We start from the raw sequence: 23324 nt of genomic DNA, 5'->3' as shown, positions 1-23324 counted from the left end.
ATTGTCTGACAATGTTTTTGTATTATGACATGATTGTTTTTAGATATGTTAACGCTCCTTGCACAAACATATTTTACAAAAGACTTACACCCAGATTACATATATGCCATTATATACTCTAAAGGGAAAAACACAACAGTATTCTAAATCAGCTTACAAATTCGTTCAAATATGTGATTTCCCTATCAAGTTTATGATGTGTAATAGTGATTAGAAGTTTATGATACCGGGGCTTTGATGTTGTTTTATTGAAGTTAATGGCACATATGTCAAAAGGTTAAAGCACGCCCCTCTACCCTCCGGAAAGTGTATGTGCCGTCTACCATCTACCATATTTGGCGCCAACGGAATAATATGTTGCATAACCAAACTCATTGTTGAGATGTTCTTGAATCCAGGTCCAATTCTTTATGATCCAATTAGTATGATATTGTTCATATTGAGTTTTAGAAAAACTCTTATGAATTTATTTTTGGATTTTTTTCAAAAAACCTCATACTAATCAAAGTTAAAATTTTTGTTATATATTGGATATTAATTATCTAATTTCTAACGTGAGACCATATTTGGATTAATATCTTTCATTGTTCTCTTCAAACTAAAGGCTATATTCATCTTTTTTCAATGAATTATTTCGGCACTTCGTATCCACTTGCCATGGAAGCATGTTTTTAAAAAAGGCATTCTCTTTGTATTTTAATTTTCCTAACATTTCATTCTTAATGATATAAGCGTACTTAGCAAAAGAAAAGGGGTTAAAGCAACTCTTTTAAACGAGGATATATCTGCTTATTATACCCTAAAATAGTGAGAGATACAATTTCTTTGATAAATGATTCGATATTATTTATATTTTCTGAGAATATTATCCAAAGATATTTGTCGAAATTGATAAAAGATAACTATTATATAAAAATAGGAAATACGGGTTCAACCAAAATGGATACTGTCGAATCAAAATATGTATTTTAGTAATCAAAACTCGAATTTTAGACAGGTTTAGCCAGATATGCGATGAATTATTATTTTTATACCAAACCCAATAAAATCTGAATATAATCAAAACCGAACTTTAAAAATATTCAGAAAGAATTACCCAAACCAGAACTCAATTGAATTTGAATCCAGTCTAATTAAACACTTGAACCACCCCCATGTCTATTTGTATGTATTCTGGGCATACACTACATAAATATGTTGACGTTTTCAATGCATGTATTTTCAACTATATAAATTTATCTTCAGGCCGCTTTATCTCTCGGCCTTACAGTACAGCACTACAGCCCATAACAATAAAGCTACCGACATCAGCAAGATATTACTTACAAAGCCACGTAGATCAAAATCAACCGCGTAGCTGCCGCGTGTCGGAGACACACGAACCACAGTGCACTCCATCTTCTATAAGATCAAACAAATCTCATCGTTAATAAGCAAGAACCCAACAACTATAATAGTACAAACAAAAGAAAAATGGAGGCAGAGAAGACACCACCGGCGACGACAACGACGGAGAAGAAACCTGAGCAAGAAGTGAAAAACGACGACTTGCCGACAAACAGTCCTTACGTGGACGAATCTGGTAGCTTGGAAGATTATAAGATGAAAGCTTATGGAGCCCATGGCCACCAAGAGGTTAAGGCTGGCCTCGGTGGTGGATCTACCGATGCTCCTACTCCTTCAGGTGGAGGAACCACTGCTACTGCTGAGAAAGCTCCTTGAAAGCTTTAAAAACCGTAATAATAATGGGTTTCTTGGATTGTCGAGAAATGTACCAAGATTTGTAGCCACTTTATCCAAATAACTTATCCAAGTTTCGTTGGTAAGGGTTATGTATTTTAACTAAAATGTAATTGCATGTATTACTATAATTTCCAAGTCACATAAGCTGAAATAAATATTATCACATGTTACTTACGAAATGTTTGTGTAACGATTATGTATCTAAGACTATCTCTAACGTATGCTATTTTCATTTCTAAAATAAGAGAACTCTATAATAGATGTGAGATATGCTCTAATGTATTCTTTTAAAATAGTAATCTTTAAAATATAGAGTAAAAAATAGAGGAATGCTATTTCTTCTTCTATAAATAGAGGAAAAAATAGAGATTTCTATTATAGAAGAAAAAATAGAAGTGGATTGAAGCAATTTCACCTCTAAATACTATTATAGAGGTGAAAATAGCAATGGATTGGAGATGCTCTAATACGATTTTATTTCCGGTTCAAATTGTTCGTTATAACCATCAGATAGTTTAGTCGGTCATACACGGAACCCAAACGTAGAAGACGGTGGGTCAGTAAAGTACGGATATTTTTGTGGACGGTGGAATATATATTTCTTTTTAGTCAGATAGTGGGGGCAAGTGGTTGGCTTGAGAGATAGCCACACAAACAGTGGACTTGGTCTCTCTCAAATAAATACATAGGAAATATGTGGCTCACAGTGGATACGTAGTTACTAGAGAAAATGTATATATCAAATAAAATTAGTTCAATATATTTTACTCTTTTTGGTTCAAAGTTTAATATATTTTTTTTTGTAAAACAAAAAAATGTTTAATATATTACTTATAACTAATTAAATAGGTTTCTGAAACATTGAAATAATTAAATGGTTGGTTAAAATTTTGAACTAAAAATACTTAATTTTTTTTATTTAGGTTGCATGAAAATTCTGATGAAAATCCACGCACAGAGTTTGTCGAAAACAAGTTTTATTTTAAAAATTTAATAGAAATTTGCATTTTTAATTTTCTCAAATTTCATTTTAGAAATTTAATAAAAATTTGCATTTTTTCTTTGAAAATTTGTGACTTTTTTTCGGAAACGTGGAAAAACATTTAAAAACAAATTTATAATTTGTATTTTTATTTTGAGTTAAACTATTTAATATTTAAGTATTAGGATCTGTCATTTTTAAATTTTAGTATGATTTTGATGTTCAAGTCTCACTTTTTCATTTTTGTAAAGTTAACGTAAAATTGTTATTTGTTAATTTATATTTTTAAATAGACCAAACAGAAGAAATCAATTATACTCACATGTTACTCATTCTTATATATATATATATATGTGTATATTTATAAACGCTTCTAAAATGTTTTCATTTCTATAGATTTTAAAAATTATATTTTCTGAAACGTTTCGTTTCTGCTTATTTGTTTTCTAAACTATGCGATCTATATGTTTTCTTTTAAAAAATTGTATTCCCAGTTTATAGTGGAAAAAATAATAAATTCGAATAACTTTACGATTCAAGAGTTAAATGGTCAGTTTGGCCCTTATATGTACACATAGTTTGGGCATTATATCAGTCCGAAATTTTCATGTTTAATAGGTTTCAGTCGATTAAACCTGTTTTTCCAACGCAGCATGTCTCTGATAATTGGACCTGACTTTTGGGCTTGGTATTGAAAATAAAAATCGACGACAGTTCTTCCATAACAATTGGAAAATCTATGTATAGTGGAGGAAAGTCTCCAGTTTAAAGGTTCTTAGCTAAGTAAATCCATGCAATTTTCGTATTTGGTCAAGTTCAGTGCATGCCAATAGGTTTGGAAGCAAATTGTTCCATGTCCCGGGTTCGACTCGCACTGGCCACTAGGGAATTTACATGCGGACTTGCTCTGGCGCTCGAGACCGAAGACCGTTGCCTGGCCATGATCCACTCTCGGGTGTGCGTCCACGCCACTAAAAGATTCGGTCTCTAGTCTGGACCACCACGGTGGAACCAGGACATTCGGTTATCAAAAAAAAAAAAAAAAAAGAGACAAAAACTCATGGAATGACGATGGAGTATCTCTTATTACCTTTGTCTCACCTCTCTTTGGCTATTCTTGGTTTGAATTTTCATATCTTTTCTAATAGGATTAGAGCAGCATGAACGGTAAAAAGTGTGTGGGGTTCTAAAAAAAAGATATATTGATATTCTAATTATATAAATATATATATTTTTTTCTAAACCTGTTAAAAAATTAATAAAGTGACATGTTCTTTTTTATTTTGAGAAAAAGCAGCAAAAACCACTTACCCCCTTACGAAAATAGTGAGTTTTTGGTAAATGCTCTATATATGAAGCCTAAAATCAATAAATTTGTTTTAAAATTTAAAACCACTTTATACATTTGTATTAATGTATTATAAACTCTTTTTCATGGTACATGGACATCGTTCTAATTTTTTATCAATTAATTTAGCAAAACTGTAAATACTCTCTAAATCATTAGACTAACCACTATAAAATTCTTATTTCCTAGAGAAACGGAGACAACAAAGGTTCCAAACCTCTTTGAACTTCATCATATGATATTACATGATTCAACTATGTATTAAAACAGTATTGTCAAAAAATTTGATTTTTTTCAAAATCTATGTGTTAACCCCTACGAAAATAATGAGTTTTCGGTAAATGCTCTATATATTGAAGCCTATAATCTTTAAATTTGTTTTAAAATTTAAAACCACATTATACTTTTGTATTAATGTATGATAAACTTCTTTTCATGGTACATGGACATCATTCTAATTTTTTATCTATAAATTTAGCAAAACTGCAAATACTCCCTAAACCATTGGATTAACCACTATAAAATTATTATTCCCTAGAGAAACGGAGACAACAAAAGTTCAAAACCTCTTTGAACTTTATCATATGTTATTACATGATTCAACTATGCATTGAAACAGTATTGTCAAATTTTTGAATTTTTCTCAAAATCTATGTGTACCCCTACGAAAATAGTGAGTTTTCGGTAAATGCACTATATATGAAGCCTATAATCTTTAAATTTGTTTTAAAATTTAAAACCACATTATACCTTTGTAGTAATGTATGATAAACTTCTTTTCATGGTACATGGACATCGTTCTAATTTTTATCCATTAATTTAGCAAAACTGCAAATACTCCCTAAATCATTGGACTAACCACTATAAAATTGCTATTCCTTAGAGAAACATAGACAACAAAGGATCCAAACCTCTTTGAACTTCATCATATTTTATTAGATGATTCAAATATGTATTATAATAGTATTCTCATATTTTTTGAAATTTTCTCAAAATCTATGTGTTAACCCCTACGAAAATAGTGAGTTTTCAGTAAATGCTTTATATATGAAGCCTATAATCTTTAAATTTGTTTTAAAATTTAAAACCACATTATAACTTTGTACTAATGTATGATAAACTTCTTTTCATGGTTCATGGACGTCGTTCTAATTTTTTATCCATTAATTTAGCAAAACTGCAAATATTCTCTAAAACATTGGACTAACCACTATAAAATTGCTATTCCCTAGAGAAACGGAGACAACAAAGGTTACAAACATCTTTAAACTGCATCATATTTTATTACATGATTCAAATATGTATTAAAACAGTAATTTCAGTTTTTTGTATTTTTTTTTAAATCCCCTGTGCAAAATAGTGAGTTTTCGGTAAATGCTCTATATATGAAGCATCTTTAAATTTGTTTTAAAATTTAAAACCACATTATACCTTTGTATTAATGTATGATAAACTTCTTTTCATGGTACATGGACATAATTCTATTTTTTATCTATTAATTTAGGAAAACTGCAAATACTCCCTAAATCATTGGACTAACCACTATAAAATTGCTATTCCCTAGAGAAACGGAGACAACAAAGGTTCCAAACCTCTTTGAACTTCATCATATTTTATTACATGATTCAAATATGTATTAAAACAGTAATTTCAGTTTTTTTGATTTTTTTTTAAAATCTATGTGTCCCTACGAAAATAATGAGTTTTCGTAGTGAGTTTTCGGTAAATGCTCTATATATGAAGCATCTTTAAATTTGTTTTAAAATTTAAAACCACATTATACCTTTGTATTAATGTATGATAAACTTCTTTTCATGGTACATGGACATCATTCTATTTTTTTATCTATTAATTTAGGAAAACTGCAAATACTCCCTAAATCATTGGACTAACCACTATAAAATTGCTATTCCCTAGAGAAACGGAGACAACAAAGGTTCCAAACCTCTTTGAACTTCATCATATTTTATTACATGATTCAAATATGTATTAAAACAGTAATTTCAGTTTTTTTGAATTTTTTTAAAAATCTATGTGTCCCTACGAAAATAATGAGTTTTCGGTAAATGCTCTATATATGAAGCCTATAATCTTTAAATTTGTTTTACAATTTAAAACCACATTATACCTTTGTATTAATGTATGATAAACTTCTTTTCATGGTACATGGACATCATTCTAATTTTTTATCCATTAATTTAGCAAAACTGCAAATACTCCCTAAATCATTAGATTAACCACTATAAAATTGCTATTTCCTAGAGAAACGGAGACAACAAAGGTTCAAAACCTCTTTGAACTTTATCATATGTTATTACATGATTCAACTATGCATTGAAACAGTATTGTCAAATTTTTGAATTTTTCTCAAAATCTATGTGTACCCCCTTACGAAAATAGTGAGTTTTCGGTAAATGCTCTATATACGAAGCCTATAATCTTTAAATTTGTTTTAAAATTTAAAACCACATTATACCTTTGTAGTAATGTATGATAAACTTCTTTTCATGGTACATGGACATCGTTCTAATTTTTATCCATTAATTTAGCAAAACTGCAAATACTCCCTAAATCATTGGACTAACCACTATAAAATTGCTATTCCTTAGAGAAACCGAGACAACAACGGATCCAAACCTCTTTGAACTTCATCATATTTTATTAGATGATTCAAATACGTATTATAATAGTATTCTCATATTTTTTGAAATTTTCTCAAAATCTATATGTTAACCCCTACGAAAATAGTGAGTTTTCGGTAAATGCTCTATATATGAAGCCTATAATCTTTAAATTTGTTTTAAAATTTAAAACCACATTATAACTTTGTATTAATGTATGATAAACTTCTTTTCACGGTTCATGGACATCGTTCTAATTTTTTATCCATTAATTTAGCAAAACTGCAAATATTCTCTAAATCATTGGACTAACCACTATAAAATTGCTATTCCCTAGAGAAACGGAGATAACAAAGGTTACAAACATCTTTGAACTGCATCATATTTTATTACATGATTCAAATATGTATTAAAACAGTAATTTCAGTTTTTTGAATTTTTTTTAAAATCCCCTGTGAAAATAGTGAGATTTGAGTAAATGCTCTATATATGAAGCCTATAATCTTTAAATTTGTTTTAAAATTTAAAACCACATTATACCTTTGTATTAATGTATGATAAACTTCTTTTCATGGTACATGGACATCATTCTATTTTTTTATCTATTAATTTAGGAAAACTGCAAATACTCCCTAAATCATTGGACTAACCACTATAAAATTGCTATTCTCTAGAGAAATGGAGACAACAAAGGTTCCAAACCTCTTTGAACTTCATCATATGTTATTACATGATTCAACTATGCATTAAAACAGTATTCTCAAATTTTTTGAATTTTTCTCAAAATCTATGTGTACCCCCCTACGAAAATAGTGAGTTTTCGGTAAATGCTCTATATATGAAGCCTATAATCTTATAACTCGTTTTAAAATTTATAACCACATTATACATTTGTATTAATTTAAGATAAACCCCTTTTCATGGTACATGGACATCGTTCTAATTTTTTATCAATTAATTTAGCAAAACTGTAAATACTCCCTAAATCATTGGACTAACCACTATAAAATTTCTATTCCTTAGAGAAACGGATACAACAAAGGTTCCAAACCTCTTTGAACTTCATCATATTTCATTACATGATTCAAATATGTATTAAAATAGTATTCCCAATTTTTTTGAATTTTTCTCAAAATCTATGTGTACCCACCCCCCTACGAAAATAGTGAGTTTTCGGTAAATGCTCTATATATGAAGCCTATAATCTTTTAATTCGTTTTAAAATTTAAAACCACATTATACCTTTTTATTAATGTAAGATAAACTTCTTTCCATGGTACATGGACATCGTTCAAATTTTCTATCCATTAATTTGGCAAAACTGCAAATACTCCCTAAATCATTGGACTAACCACTATAAAATTGCTATTCCTTAGAGAAACGGAGACAACAAAGGTTTCATACCTCTTTGAACTTCATCATATTTCATTACATGATTCAAATATGTATTAAAACAGTATTCTCAATTTTTTGAATTTTTCTCAAAATCTATGTGTACCCCCCCCTACGAAAATAGTGAGTTTTCGGTAAATGCTCTATATATGAAGCCTATAATCTTTTAATTCGTTTTAAAATTTATAACCACATTATACATTTGTATTAATTTATGATAAAATCTTTTTTTATATGGTACATGGACATCGTTCTAATTTTTTATCAATTAATTTAGCAAAACTGTAAATACTCCCTAAATCATTGGACTAACCACTATAAAATTGCTATTCCTTAGAGAAACGGAGACAACAAAGGTTCCAAACCTCTTTGAACTTCATCATATTTTATTACATGATTCAAATATGTATTAAAACAGTATTCTCAAATTTTTTGAATTTTTCTCAAAATCTATGTGTAACCCCCTACGAAAATAGTGAGTTTTCGGTAAATGATCTATATATGAAGCCTATAATCTTTTAATTCGTTTTAAAATTTATAACCACATTATACATTTGTATTAATTTATGATAAACTTCTTTTCATGGTACATGGACATCGTTCTAATTTTTTATCAATTAATTTAGCAAACTGTAAATACTCCCTAAATCATTGGACTAACCATTATAAAATTGTTATTCCCTAGAGAAACGGAGACAACAAAGGTTCCAAACCTCTTTGAACTTCATCATATTTTATTACATGATTCAAAGATGTATTAAAACAGTATTGTCAAATTTTTTAAATTTTTTTCAAAATTTATGTGTACCCCCCTACGAAAAAGTGAATTTTCGGTAAGTGATCTATATATGAACCTATAATCTTTAAATTTGTTTTAAAATTTATAACCACATTATACATTTGTATTAATTTATGATAAACTTCTTTTCATGGTACATGGACATCGTTCTAATTTTTTATCCATTAATTTAGCAAAACTGCAAATACTCTCTAAATCATTGGACTAACCACTATAAAATTGCTATTCCCTAGAGAAACGGAGACAACAAAGGTTCCAAACCTCTTTGAAATTCCTCATATGTTATTAAATGATTCAACTATGCATTTAAACAGTATTGTTAAATTTTTTGAATTTTTGTCAAAATCTATGTGTACCCCCCTACGAAAATAGTGAGTTTTCGGTAAATGATCTATATATGAAGCCTATAATCTTTTAATTCGTTTTAAAATTTATAACCACATTATACATTTGTATTAATTTATGATAAACTCCTTTTCATGGTACATGGACATCGTTCTAATTTTTTATCCATTAATTTAGCAAAACTGCAAATACTCCCTAAATCATTGGACTAACCACTATAAAATTGCTATTCCTTAGAGAAACAGACAACAAAGGTTCCAAACCTCTTTGAACTTCATCATATTTTATTACATGATTCAAATATGTATTAAAACAGTATTCTCATATTTTTTGAAATTTTCTCAAAATCTATATGTTAACCCCTACGAAAATAGTGAGTTTTCGGTAAATGCTCTATATATGAAGCCTATAATCTTTAAATTTGTTTTAAAATTTAAAACCACATTATAACTTTGTATTAATGTATGATAAACTTCTTTTCATGGTACATGGACATCGTTTAATTTTTTATCCATTAATTTAGCAAAACTGCAAATATCTCTAAATCATTGGACTAACCACTATAAAATTGCTATTCCCTAGAGAAACGGAGACAACAAAGGTTCAAAACCTCTTTGAACTTCATCATATTTTATTACATGATTCAAATATGTATTAAAACAGTATTTCAGTTTTTTGAATTTTTTTTAAAATCCCCTGTGAAAATAGTGAGATTTGAGTAAATGCTCTATATATGAAGCCTATAATCTTTAAATTTGTTTTAAAATTTAAAACCACATTATACCTTTGTATTAATGTATGATAAACTTCTTTTCATGGTACATGGACATCGTTCTAATTTTTTATCTATTAATTTAGCAAAACTGCAAATACTCCCTAAATCATTGGACTAACCACTATAAAATTGCTATTCTCTAGAGAAACGGAGACAACAAAGGTTCCAAACCTCTTTGAACTTCATCATATGTTATTACATGATTCAACTATGCATTAAAACAGTATTCTCAAATTTTTTGAATTTTTCTCAAAATCTATGTGTACCCCCTACGAAAATAGTGAGTTTTCGGTAAATGCTCTATATATGAAGCCTATAATCTTTTAATTCGTTTTAAAATTTATAACCACATTATACATTTGTATTAATTTAAGATAAACCCCTTTTCATGGTACATGGACATCGTTCTAATTTTTTATCAATTAATTTAGCAAAACTGTAAATACTCCCTAAATCATTGGACTAACCACTATAAAATTGCTATTCCTTAGAGAAACGGAGACAACAAAGGTTCCAAACCTCTTTGAACTTCATCATATTTCATTACATGATTCAAATATGTATTAAAACAGTATTCCCAATTTTTTTGAATTTTTCTCAAAATCTATGTGTACCCCCCTACGAAAATAGTGAGTTTTCGGTAAATGCTCTATATATGAAGCCTATAATCTTTTAATTCGTTTTAAAATTTAAAACCACATTATACCTTTGTATTAATGTATGATAAACTTCTTTTCATGGTACATGGACATCGTTCTAATTTTTTAATTTAGCAAAACTGCAAATACTCCCTAAATCATTGGACTAACCACTATAAAATTGCTATTCCTTAGAGAAACGGAGACAACAAAGGTTCCAAACCTCTTTGAACTTCATCATATTTATTACATGATTCAAATATGTATTAAAACAGTATTCTCAATTTTTTTGAATTTTTCTCAAAATCTATGTGTACCCCCCCTACGAAAATAGTGAGTTTTCGGTAAATGCTCTATATATGAAGCCTATAATCTTTTAATTCGTTTTAAAATTTATAACCACATTATACATTTGTATTAATTTATGATAAACTTTTTTTATGGTACATGGACATCGTTCTAATTTTTTATCAATTAATTTAGCAAAACTGTAAATACTCCCTAAATCATTGGACTAACCACTATAAAATTGCTATTCCTTAGAGAAACGGAGACAACAAAGGTTCCAAACCTCTTTGAACTTCATCATATTTTATTACATGATTCAAATATGTATTAAAACAGTATTCTCAAATTTTTTGAATTTTTCTCAAAATCTATGTGTAACCCCCTACGAAAATAGTGAGTTTTCGGTAAATGCTCTATATATGAAGCCTATAATCTTTAAATTTGTTTTAAAATTTAAAACCACATTATACCTTTGTATTAATGTATGATAAACTTCTTTTCATGGTACATGGACATCGTTCTAATTTTTTATCCATTAATTTAGCAAAACTGCAAATACTCCCTAAATCATTGGACTAACCACTATAAAATTGCTATTCCCTAGAGAAACGGAGACAACAAAGGTTCCAAACCTCTTTGAACTTCATCATATGTTATTACATGATTCAACTATGCATTAAAACAGTATTGTCAAATTTTTTGATTTTTTTCAAAATCTATGTGTACCCCCTACGAAAATAGTGAGTTTTCGGTAAATGCTCTATATATGAAGCCTATAATCTTTTAATTCGTTTTAAAATTTATAACCACATTATACATTTGTATTAATTTATGATAAACTCCTTTTCATGGTACATGGACATCGTTCTAATTTTTTATCCATTAATTTAGCAAAACTGCAAATACTCCCTAAATCATTGGACTAACCACTATAAAATTGCTATTCCCTAGAGAAACGGAGACAACAAAGGTTCCAAACCTCTTTGAACTTCATCATATGTTATTACATGATTCAACTATGCATTAAAACAGTATTGTCAAATTTTTTGAATTTTTCTCAAAATCTATGTGTACCCCCCTACGAAAATAGTGAGTTTTCGGTAAATGCTCTATATATGAAGCCTATAATCTTTTAATTCGTTTTAAAATTTATAACCACATTATACATTTGTATTAATTTATGATAAACTTCTTTTCATGGTACATGGACATCGTTCTAATTTTTTATCCATTAATTTAGCAAAACTGCAAATACTCCCTAAATCATTGGACTAACCACTATAAAATTGCTATTCCCTAGAGAAACGGAGACAACAAAGGTTCCAAACCTCTTTGAACTTCATCATATGTTATTACATGATTCAACTATGCATTAAAACAGTATTGTCAAATTTTTTGAATTTTTCTCAAAATCTATGTGTACCCCCCTACGAAAATAGTGAGTTTTCGGTAAATGCTCTATATATGAAGCCTATAATCTTTTAATTCGTTTTAAAATTTATAACCACATTATACATTTGTATTAATTTATGATAAACTCCTTTTCATGGTACATGGACATCGTTCTAATTTTTTATCCATTAATTTAGCAAAACTGCAAATACTCCCTAAATCATTGGACTAACCACTATAAAATTGCTATTCCCTAGAGAAACGGAGACAACAAAGGTTCCAAACCTCTTTGAACTTCATCATATGTTATTAATGATTCAACTATGCATTAAAACAGTATTGTCAAATTTTTTGAATTTTTCTCAAAATCTATGTGTACCCCCTACGAAAATAGTGAGTTTTCGGTAAATGCTCTATATATGAAGCCTATAATCTTTTAATTCGTTTTAAAATTTATAACCACATTATACATTTGTATTAATTTATGATAAACTCCTTTTCATGGTACATGGACATCGTTCTAATTTTTTATCCATTAATTTAGCAAAACTGCAAATACTCCCTAAATCATTGGACTAACCACTATAAAATTGCTATTCCCTAGAGAAACGGAGACAACAAAGGTTCCAAACCTCTTTGAACTTCATCATATGTTATTACATGATTCAAATATGTATTAAAACAATATTGTTAATTTTTTGAATTTTTCTCAAAATCTATGCGTACCCCCCTACGAAAATAGTGAGTTTTCGGTAAATGATCTATATATGAAGCATATAATCTTTTAATTCGTTTAAAAATTTATAACCACATTATACATTTGTATTAATTTATGATAAACTCATTTTCATGGTACATGGACATCGTTCTAATTTTTTATCAATTAGTTTAGCAAAACTGTAAATCAAAATCATTGGACTAACCACTATAAAATTGTAATTCCCTAGAGAAACGGAGACAACAAAGGTTCCAAACCTCTTTGAACTTCATCATATTTTATTACATGATTCAAATATGTATTAAAACAGTATTGTCAAATTTTTTGAATTTTTCTCAAAATCTATGTGTACCCCCCTACGAAAAGTGAGTTTTCGGTAAATGCTCTATATATGAAGCCTATAATCTTTTAATTCGTTTTAAAATTTATAACCACATTATACATTTGTATTAATTTATGATAAACTCCTTTTCATGGTACATGGACATCGTTCTAATTTTTTATCAATTAATTTAGCAAAACTGTAAATACTCCCTAAATCATTGGACTAACCACTATAAAATTGCTATTCCCTAGAGAAACGGAGACAACAAAGGTTCCAAACCTCTTTGAACTTCATCATATTTTATTACATGATTCAAATATGTATTAAAACAGTATTGTCAAATTTTTTGAATTTTTCTCAAAATCTATGTGTACCCCCCTACGAAAATAGTGAGTTTTCGGTAAATGCTCTATATATGAAGCCTATAATCTTTTAATTCGTTTTAAAATTTATAACCACATTATACATTTGTATTAATTTATGATAAACTTCTTTTCATGGTACATGGACATCGTTCTAATTTTTTATCAATTAATTTAGCAAAACTGTAAATACTCCCTAAATCATTGGACTAACCACTATAAAATTGCTATTCCCTAGAGAAACGGAGACAACAAAGGTTCCAAACCTCTTTGAACTTCATCATATTTTATTACATGATTCAAATATGTATTAAAACAGTATTGTCAAATTTTTTGAATTTTTCTCAAAATCTATGTGTACCCCCCTACGAAAAAGTGAGTTTTCGGTAAATGCTCTATATATGAAGCCTATAATCTTTAAATTTGTTTTAAAATTTATAACCACATTATACATTTGTATTAATTTATGATAAACTCCTTTTCATGGTACATGGACATCGTTCTAATTTTTTATCCATTAATTTAGCAAAACTGCAAATACTCCCTAAATCATTGGACTAACCACTATAAAATTGCTATTCCCTAGAGAAACGGAGACAACAAAGGTTCCAAACCTCTTTGAACTTCATCATATTTTATTACATGATTCAAATATGTATTAAAACAGTATTTTCAAATTTTTTGAATTTTTCTCAAAATCTATGTGTACCCCCCTACGAAAATAGTGAGTTTTCGGTAAATGCTCTATATATGAAGCCTATAATCTTTTAATTCGTTTTAAAATTTATAACCACATTATACATTTGTATTAATTTATGATAAACTCCTTTTCATGGTACATGGACATCGTTCTAATTTTTTATCCATTAATTTAGCAAAACTGCAAATACTCCCTAAATCATTGGACTAACCACTATAAAATTGCTATTCCCTAGAGAAACGGAGACAACAAAGGTTCCAAACCTCTTTGAACTTCATCATATGTTATTAAATGATTCAACTATGCATTAAAACAGTATTGTCAAATTTTTTGAATTTTTCTCAAAATCTATGTGTACCCCCCCCTACGAAAATAGTGAGTTTTCGGTAAATGCTCTATATATGAAGCCTATAATCTTTTAATTCGTTTTAAAATTTATAACCACATTATACATTTGTATTAATTTATGATAAACTCCTTTTCATGGTACATGGACATCGTTCTAATTTTTTATCCATTAATTTAGCAAAACTGCAAATACTCCCTAAATCATTGGACTAACCACTATAAAATTGCTATTCCCTAGAGAAACGGAGACAACAAAGGTTCCAAACCTCTTTGAACTTCATCATATTTTATTACATGATTCAAATATGTATTAAAACAGTATTGTCAAATTTTTTGAATTTTTCTCAAAATCTATGTGTACCCCCCTACGAAAATAGTGAGTTTTCGGTAAATGCTCTATATATGAAGCCTATAATTTTTAATTCGTTTTAAAATTTATAACCACATTATACATTTGTATTAATTTATGATAAACTTCTTTTCATGGTACATGGACATCGTTCTAATTTTTTATCAATTAATTTAGCAAAACTGTAAATACTCCCTAAATCATTGGACTAACCACTATAAAATTGCTATTCCCTAGAGAAACGGAGACAACAAAGGTTCCAAACCTCTTTGAACTTCATCATATTTTATTACATGATTCAAAGATGTATTAAAACAGTATTGTCAAATTTTTCTCAAAATCTATGTGTACCCCCCTACGAAAAAGTGAGTTTTCGGTAAATGCTCTATATATGAAGCCTATAATCTTTTAATTCGTTTTAAAATTTATAACCACATTATACATTTGTATTAATTTATGATAAACTCCTTTTCATGGTACATGGACATCGTTCTAATTTTTTATCCATTAATTTAGCAAAACTGCAAATACTCCCTAAATCATTGGACTAACCACTATAAAATTGCTATTCCCTAGAGAAACGGAGACAACAAAGGTTCCAAACCTCTTTGAACTTCATCATATGTTATTAATGATTCAACTATGTATTAAAACAGTATTGTCAAATTTTTTGAATTTTTCTCAAAATCTATGTGTACCCCCCTACGAAAATAGTGAGTTTTCGGTAAATGATCTATATATGAAGCCTATAATCTTTTAATTCGTTTTAAAATTTATAACCACATTATACATTTGTATTAATTTATGATAAACTCCTTTTCATGGTACATGGACATCGTTCTAATTTTTATCCATTAATTTAGCAAAACTGCAAATACTCCCTAAATCATTGGACTAACCACTATAAAATTGCTATTCCCTAGAGAAACGGAGACAACAAAGGTTCCAAACCTCTTTGAACTTCATCATATGTTATTACATGATTCAACTATGCATTAAAACAGTATTGTCAATTTTTTGAATTTTCTCAAAATCTATGTGTACCCCCCCCTACGAAAATAGTGAGTTTTCGGTAAATGATCTATATATGAAGCCTATAATCTTTTAATTCGTTTTAAAATTTATAACCACATTATACATTTGTATTAATTTATGATAAACTTCTTTTCATGGTACATGGACATCGTTCTAATTTTTTATCCATTAATTTAGCAAAACTGTAAATACTCCCTAAATCATTGGACTAACCACTATAAAATTGCTATTCCCTAGAGAAACGGAGACAACAAAGGTTCCAAACCTCTTTGAACTTCATCATATTTTATTACATGATTCAAATATGTATTAAAACAGTATTGTCAAATTTTTTGAATTTTTCTCAAAATCTATGTGTACCCCCCTACGAAAATAGTGAGTTTTCGGTAAATGCTCTATATATGAAGCCTATAATCTTTTAATTCGTTTTAAAATTTATAACCACATTATACATTTGTATTAATTTATGATAAACTTCTTTTCATGGTACATGGACATCGTTCTAATTTTTTATCAATTAATTTAGCAAAACTGTAAATACTCCCTAAATCATTGGACTAACCACTATAAAATTGCTATTCCCTAGAGAAACGGAGACAACAAAGGTTCCAAACCTCTTTGAACTTCATCATATTTTATTACATGATTCAAATATGTATTAAAACAGTATTGTCAATTTTTTGAATTTTTCTCAAAATCTATGTGTACCCCCCTACGAAAATAGTGAGTTTTCGGTAAATGCTCTATATATGAAGCCTATAATCTTTTAATTCGTTTTAAAATTTATAACCACATTATACATTTGTATTAATTTATGATAAACTTCTTTTCATGGTACATGGACATCGTTCTAATTTTTTATCAATTAATTTAGCAAAACTGTAAATACTCCCTAAATCATTGGACTAACCACTATAAAATTGCTATTCCCTAGAGAAACGGAGACAACAAAGGTTCCAAACCTCTTTGAACTTCATCATATTTTATTACATGATTCAAATATGTATTAAAACAGTATTCTCAAATTTTTTGAATTTTTCTCAAAATCTATGTGTACCCCCCTACGAAAATAGTGAGTTTTCGGTAAATGCTATATATATAATCTTTTAATTCGTTTTAAAATTTATAACCACATTATACATTTGTATTATCTTATGATAAACTCCTTTTCATGGTACATGTACATCGTTCTAATTTTTTATCCATTAATTTAGCAAAACTGCAAATACTCCCTAATCATTGGACTAACCACTATAAAATTGCTATTCCCTAGAAAAACGGAGACAACAAAAGTTCCAAACCTCTTTGCACTTCATCATATTTTATTACATGATTCAAATATGTATTAAAACAGTATTGTCAAATTTTTAAATTTTTCTCAAAATCTATGTGTACCCCCCTACGAAAAAGTGAGTTTTCGGTAAATGATCTCTATATGAAGCATATAATCTTTTAATTCGTTTTAAAATTTATAACCACATTATACATTTGTATTAATTGATGATAAACTCCTTTTCATGGTACATGGACATCGTTCTAATTTTTTATCCATTAATTTAGCAAAACTGCAAATACTTCCTAAATCATTGGACTAACCACTATAAAATTGCTATTCCCTAGAGAAACGGAGACAACAAAGGTTCCAAACCTCTTTGAACTTCATCATATGTTATTAAATGATTCAAATATGCATTAAAACAGTATTGTCGAATTTTTTGATTTTTTCTCAAAATCTATATGTACCCCCCCATAGTGAGTTTTCGGTAAATGATATATATATGAAGCATATAATCTTTTAATTCGTTTTAAAATTTATAACCACATTATACATTTGTATTAATTTATGATAAACTCTTTTTCATGGTACATGGACATCGTTCTAATTTTTTATCAATTAATTTAGCAAAACTATAAATACTCCCTAAATCATTGGACTAACCCCCCTGCGAAAATAGTGAGTTTTCGGTAAATGATCTATATATGAAGCATATAATCTTTTTATTTCGTTTTAAAATTTATAACCACATTATACATTTGTATTAATTTATGATAAACTCCTTTTCATGGTACATGGACATCGTTCTAATTTTTTATCCATTAATTTAGCAAAACTACAAATACTCTCTAAATCATTGGACTAACCACTATAAAATTGCTATTCCCTAGAGAAACGGAGACAACAAATGTTCCTAACCTCTTTGAAATTCCTCATATGTTATTAAATGATTCAACTATGCATTAAAACAGTATTGTTAGATTTTTTGAATTTTCCTCAAAATCTATATGTACCCCCCCTACGAAAATAGTGAGTTTTCGGTAAATTCTCTATATATGAAGCCTATAATCTTTTAATTCGTTTTAAAATTTATAACCACATTATACATTTGTACTAATTTATGATAAACTTCTTTTCATGGTACATGGACATCGTTCTAAATTTTTATCCATTAATTTAGCAAAACTGCAAATACTCCCTAAATCATTAGACTAACCACTATAAAATTGCTATTCCCTAGAGAAACGGAGACAACAAAGGTTGGAAACCTCTTTGAACTTCATCATATTTTATTACATGATTCAAATATGTATTAAAACAGTATTCTCAAATTTTTTGAATTTTTCTCAAAATCTATGTGTACCCCCCTACGAAAATAGTGAGTTTTCGGTAAATGCTATATATATGAAGCCTATAATCTTTTAATTCGTTTTAAAATTTATAACCACATTATACATTTGTATTATCTTATGATAAACTCCTTTTCATGGTACATGGACATCGTTCTAATTTTTTATCCATTAATTTAGCAAAACTGCAAATACTCCCTAATTATTGGACTAACCACTATAAAATTGCTATTCCCTAGAGAAACGGAGACAACAAAGGTTCCAAACCTCTTTGAACTTCATCATATTTTATTACATGATTAAAATATGTATTAAAACAGTATTGTCAAATTTTTAAATTTTTCTCAAAATCTATGTGTACCCCCTACGAAAAAGTGAGTTTTCGGTAAATGATCTATATATGAAGCATATAATCTTTTAATTCGTTTTAAAATTTATAACCACATTATACATTTGTATTAATTGATGATAAACTCCTTTTCATGGTACATGGACATCGTTCTAATTTTTTATCCATTAATTTAGCAAAACTGCAAATACTTCCTAAATCATTGGACTAACCACTATAAAATTGCTATTCCCTAGAGAAACGGAGACAACAAAGGTTCCAAACCTCTTTGAACTTCATCATATGTTATTAAATGATTCAAATATGCATTAAAACAGTATTGTCGAATTTTTTGATTTTTTCTCAAAATCTATATGTACCCCCCCATAGTGAGTTTTCGGTAAATGATCTATATATGAAGCATATAATCTTTTAATTCGTTTTAAAATTTATAACCACATTATACATTTGTATTAATTGATGATAAACTCCTTTTCATGGTACATGGACATCGTTCTAATTTTTATCCATTAATTAGCAAAACTGCAAATACTCCTAAATCATTGGACTAACCACTATAAAATTGCTATTCCCTAGAGAAACGGAGACAACAAAGGTTCCAAACCTCTTTGAACTTCATCATATGTTATTAAATGATTCAAATATGCATTAAAACAGTATTGTCGAATTTTTTGATTTTTTCTCAAAATCTATATGTACCCCCCCATAGTGAGTTTTCGGTAAATGATCTATATATGAAGCATATAATTTTTAATTCGTTTTAAAATTTATAACCACATTATACATTTGTATTAATTTATGATAAACTCCTTTTCATGGTACATGGACATCGTTCTAATTTTTTATCAATTAATTTAGCAAAACTGTACATACTCCCTAAATCATTGGACTAACCCCCCTGCGAAAATAGTGAGTTTTCGGTAAATGATCTATATATGAAGCATATAATCTTTTAATTAGTTTTAAAATTTATAACCACATTATACATTTGTATTAATTTATGATAAACTCCTTTTCATGGTACATGGACATCGTTCTAATTTTTTATCCATTAATTTAGCAAAACTACAAATACTCCCTAAATCATTGGACTAACAACTATAAAATTGCTATTCCCTAGAGAAACGGAGACAACAAAGGTTCCAAACCTCTTTGAACTTCATCATATGTTATTAAATGATTCAACTATGCATTAAAACAGTATTATCAAATTTTTTGAATTTTTCTCAAAATCTATATGTACCCCCCTACGAAAATAGTGAGTTTTCGGTAAATGCTCTATATATGAAGACTATTATCTTTTAATTCGTTTTAAAATTTATAACCACATTATACATTTGTATTAATTTATGATAATCTTCTTTTCATGGTACATGTATATTGTTCTAATTTTTTATCAATTAATTTAGCAAAACTGTAAATACCCCCTAAATCATTGGACTAACCACTATAAAATTGCTATTCCCTAGAGAAACAGAGACAACAAAGGTTCCAAACCTCTTTGAACTTCATCATATTTTATTACATGATTCAAATATGTATTAAAACAGTATTGTCAAAATTTTTAAATTTTTCTCAAAATCTGTGTGTACCCCCTACGAAAAAGTGAGTTTTCGATAAATGATCTATATATGAAGCATATAATCTTTTAATTCGTTTTAAAATTTATAACCACATTATACATTTGTATTAATTGATGATAAACTCCTTTTCATGGTACATGGACATCGTTCTAATTTTTTATCCATTAATTTAGCAAAACTGCAAATACTCCCTAAATTATTAGACTAACCACTATAAAATTGCTATTCCCAAGAGAAACGGAAACAACAAAGGTTCCAAACCTCTTTGAAATTCCTCATATGTTATTAAATGACTCAACTATGCATTAAAACAGTATTGTTAAATTTTTTGAATTTTTCTCAAAATCTATGTGTACCAACCCCCTACGAAAATATTGAGTTTTCGGTAAATGATATATATATAAAGCATATAATCTTTTAATTCGTTTTAAAATTTATAACCACATTATACATTTGTATTAATTTATGATAAACTCCTTTTCATGGTACATGGACATCGTTCTAATTTTTATCCATTAATTTAACAAAACTGCAAATACTCCCTAAATCATTGGACTAACCACTATAAAATTGCTATTCCCTAGTGAAACGGAGACAACAATGGTTCCAAACCTCTTTGAACTTCATCATATTTTATTACATGATTCAAATATGTATTAAAACAGTATTGTCAAATTTTTTGAATTTTTCTCAAAATCTATGTGTACCCCCCTACGTAAATAGTGAGTTTTCGGTAAATGATCTATATATGAAGCATATAATTTTTTAATTCGTTTTAAAATTTATAACCACATTATACATTTGTATTAATTTATGATAAACTTCTTTTCATGGTACATGGACATCGTTCTAATTTTTTATCAATTAATTTAGCAAAACTGTAAATACTCCCTAAATCATTGGACTAACCACTATAAAATTGTTATTCCCTAGAGAAACGGAGACAACAAAGGTTCCAAACCTCTTTGAACTTCATCATATTTTATTACATGATTCAAAGATGTATTAAAACAGTATTGTCAAATTTTTCTCAAAATCTATGTGTACTCCCCTACGAAAAAGTGAGTTTTCAGTAAATGATCTATATATGAACCATATAATCTTTTAATTCGTTTTAAAATTTATAACCACATTATACATTTGTATTAATTTATGATAAACTCTTTTCATGGTACATGGACATCGTTCTAATTTTTTATCCATTAATTTAGCAAAACTGCAAATACTCTCTAAATCATTGGACTAACCACTATAAAATTGCTATTCCCTAGAGAAACGGAGACAACAAAGGTTCCAAACCTCTTTGAAATTCCTCATATGTTATTAAATGATTCAAATCCCTTATATATTAATTGAGGAACATTTGAAAAGATGTAACCTCAATTTTGTATTAATTAAAAGAGGCCTCAATGCATAGGTGGCACTCAATTAGGTAATCAATTACATTCAATTGAAAAATAAGTAGGTCCACATTCGATTTTATATGTTGTTTTAGATACATAAGTTGGTCAAACTATATGATATAATGATATGATATGATATTTCTTTCCTTAATAAAACCTACGGAATTACCAAAATGACTAATATATATATGACAATTAATGAGTTTAATAATAAAGATTTGATAACAATGTATATCTCCTCCATCATTGTTGTTTAATTTTATATATTAAAAAAAATTAAACAATCAAATTAGCTATAAAAATAAATTTGATTTTTTCGTATATTTCATATTTTGAATTTTTAAAAACGACATAAATGACCTAAAACTATTAAAATATTATGTTAAAAATTAATGACAATGGTTTAACATTTTTATTTATAAGAAGATACACATGATTTAAAAAAACATATGAGTAAAAATATCATTTAATAATTAAAATAAATATACACTATATACCATAAGATTACAAAATATTTTAATATTAAAACTTTCAATGAATTTTCAAGAACATTTATAAATTATAAACTTATTAAAGATTCAGATTGAAATTTTGTTATCGATGATTAAATATTTTGTTATAAAACGATATGAACGATCATAGACCCGTATGATTATAAATTCTTATTTAATAAATAACTATACAAAAATACTATTCCTAGAAAATAGGTTGGTCCATCTTAACTTATATTACACTTTTTATTAAACTAACTACCGAATTGATAAATAACGTACCAAAAATTGTTTTGCACTTTCTTAAATAAAGCTACGATACCTAATATGAGGAAGGAGAGGTGAAAATGAAGGATAATGAAGAAAATATTTGAGAAATGTTTGGGGAGCTTAGGTCTTTTTTTAGGGGATATATTAGGAAAATAATTTAAAAAATCACATAAAATATATAATAAAAAATTTATAATTTTTCTTATAGGTATTTTTGAATTTTTCAAAAACGTTCTATAAATTATTAGAAATTTGAGATCCCCACTCAGAAAATTTTGGGATCAATAGATTATTTTTTTGTCATAATAAGTTACAAAGGATCATAAAATTGTATTAATATGAACTTTATTTAATATATAAGAAGAGACACATATTTAAAAACCATATGAGTAAAAAATATCATTTAATAATAAAACATATATATTATATTAGATATAGAATAT

At 27.9% G+C, this 23324-nt stretch overlaps 1 protein-coding gene across 1 annotated transcript; it reads left to right on the top strand.

Moving 5' to 3' along the window:
- Positions 1–1331: 1331 nt before the first annotated feature.
- On the top strand, positions 1332–1922 carry LOC106368702. The gene has a single exon (XM_013808721.3). The coding sequence runs from the start codon at positions 1474–1476 to the stop codon at positions 1720–1722; it is 249 nt and encodes an 82-aa protein (XP_013664175.1). The 5' UTR covers positions 1332–1473; the 3' UTR covers positions 1723–1922.
- The last annotated feature ends 21402 nt before the right edge of the window (positions 1923–23324 follow it).

This window comes from Brassica napus, chromosome A9, assembly GCF_020379485.1.
Source record: "Brassica napus cultivar Da-Ae chromosome A9, Da-Ae, whole genome shotgun sequence".
Classification (NCBI taxonomy): Eukaryota; Viridiplantae; Streptophyta; class Magnoliopsida; order Brassicales; family Brassicaceae; genus Brassica; species Brassica napus.
The sequence above is the reverse complement of the archived record's forward strand: the minus strand, read 5'-3'. Positions and strand labels throughout refer to the sequence as shown.

Excerpts from the sequence above, each read along its gene's own strand:
- LOC106368702 (XM_013808721.3), top strand. The coding sequence starts at position 1,474 with ATGGAGGCAGAGAAGACACCACCGGCGACGACAACGACGGAGAAGAAA.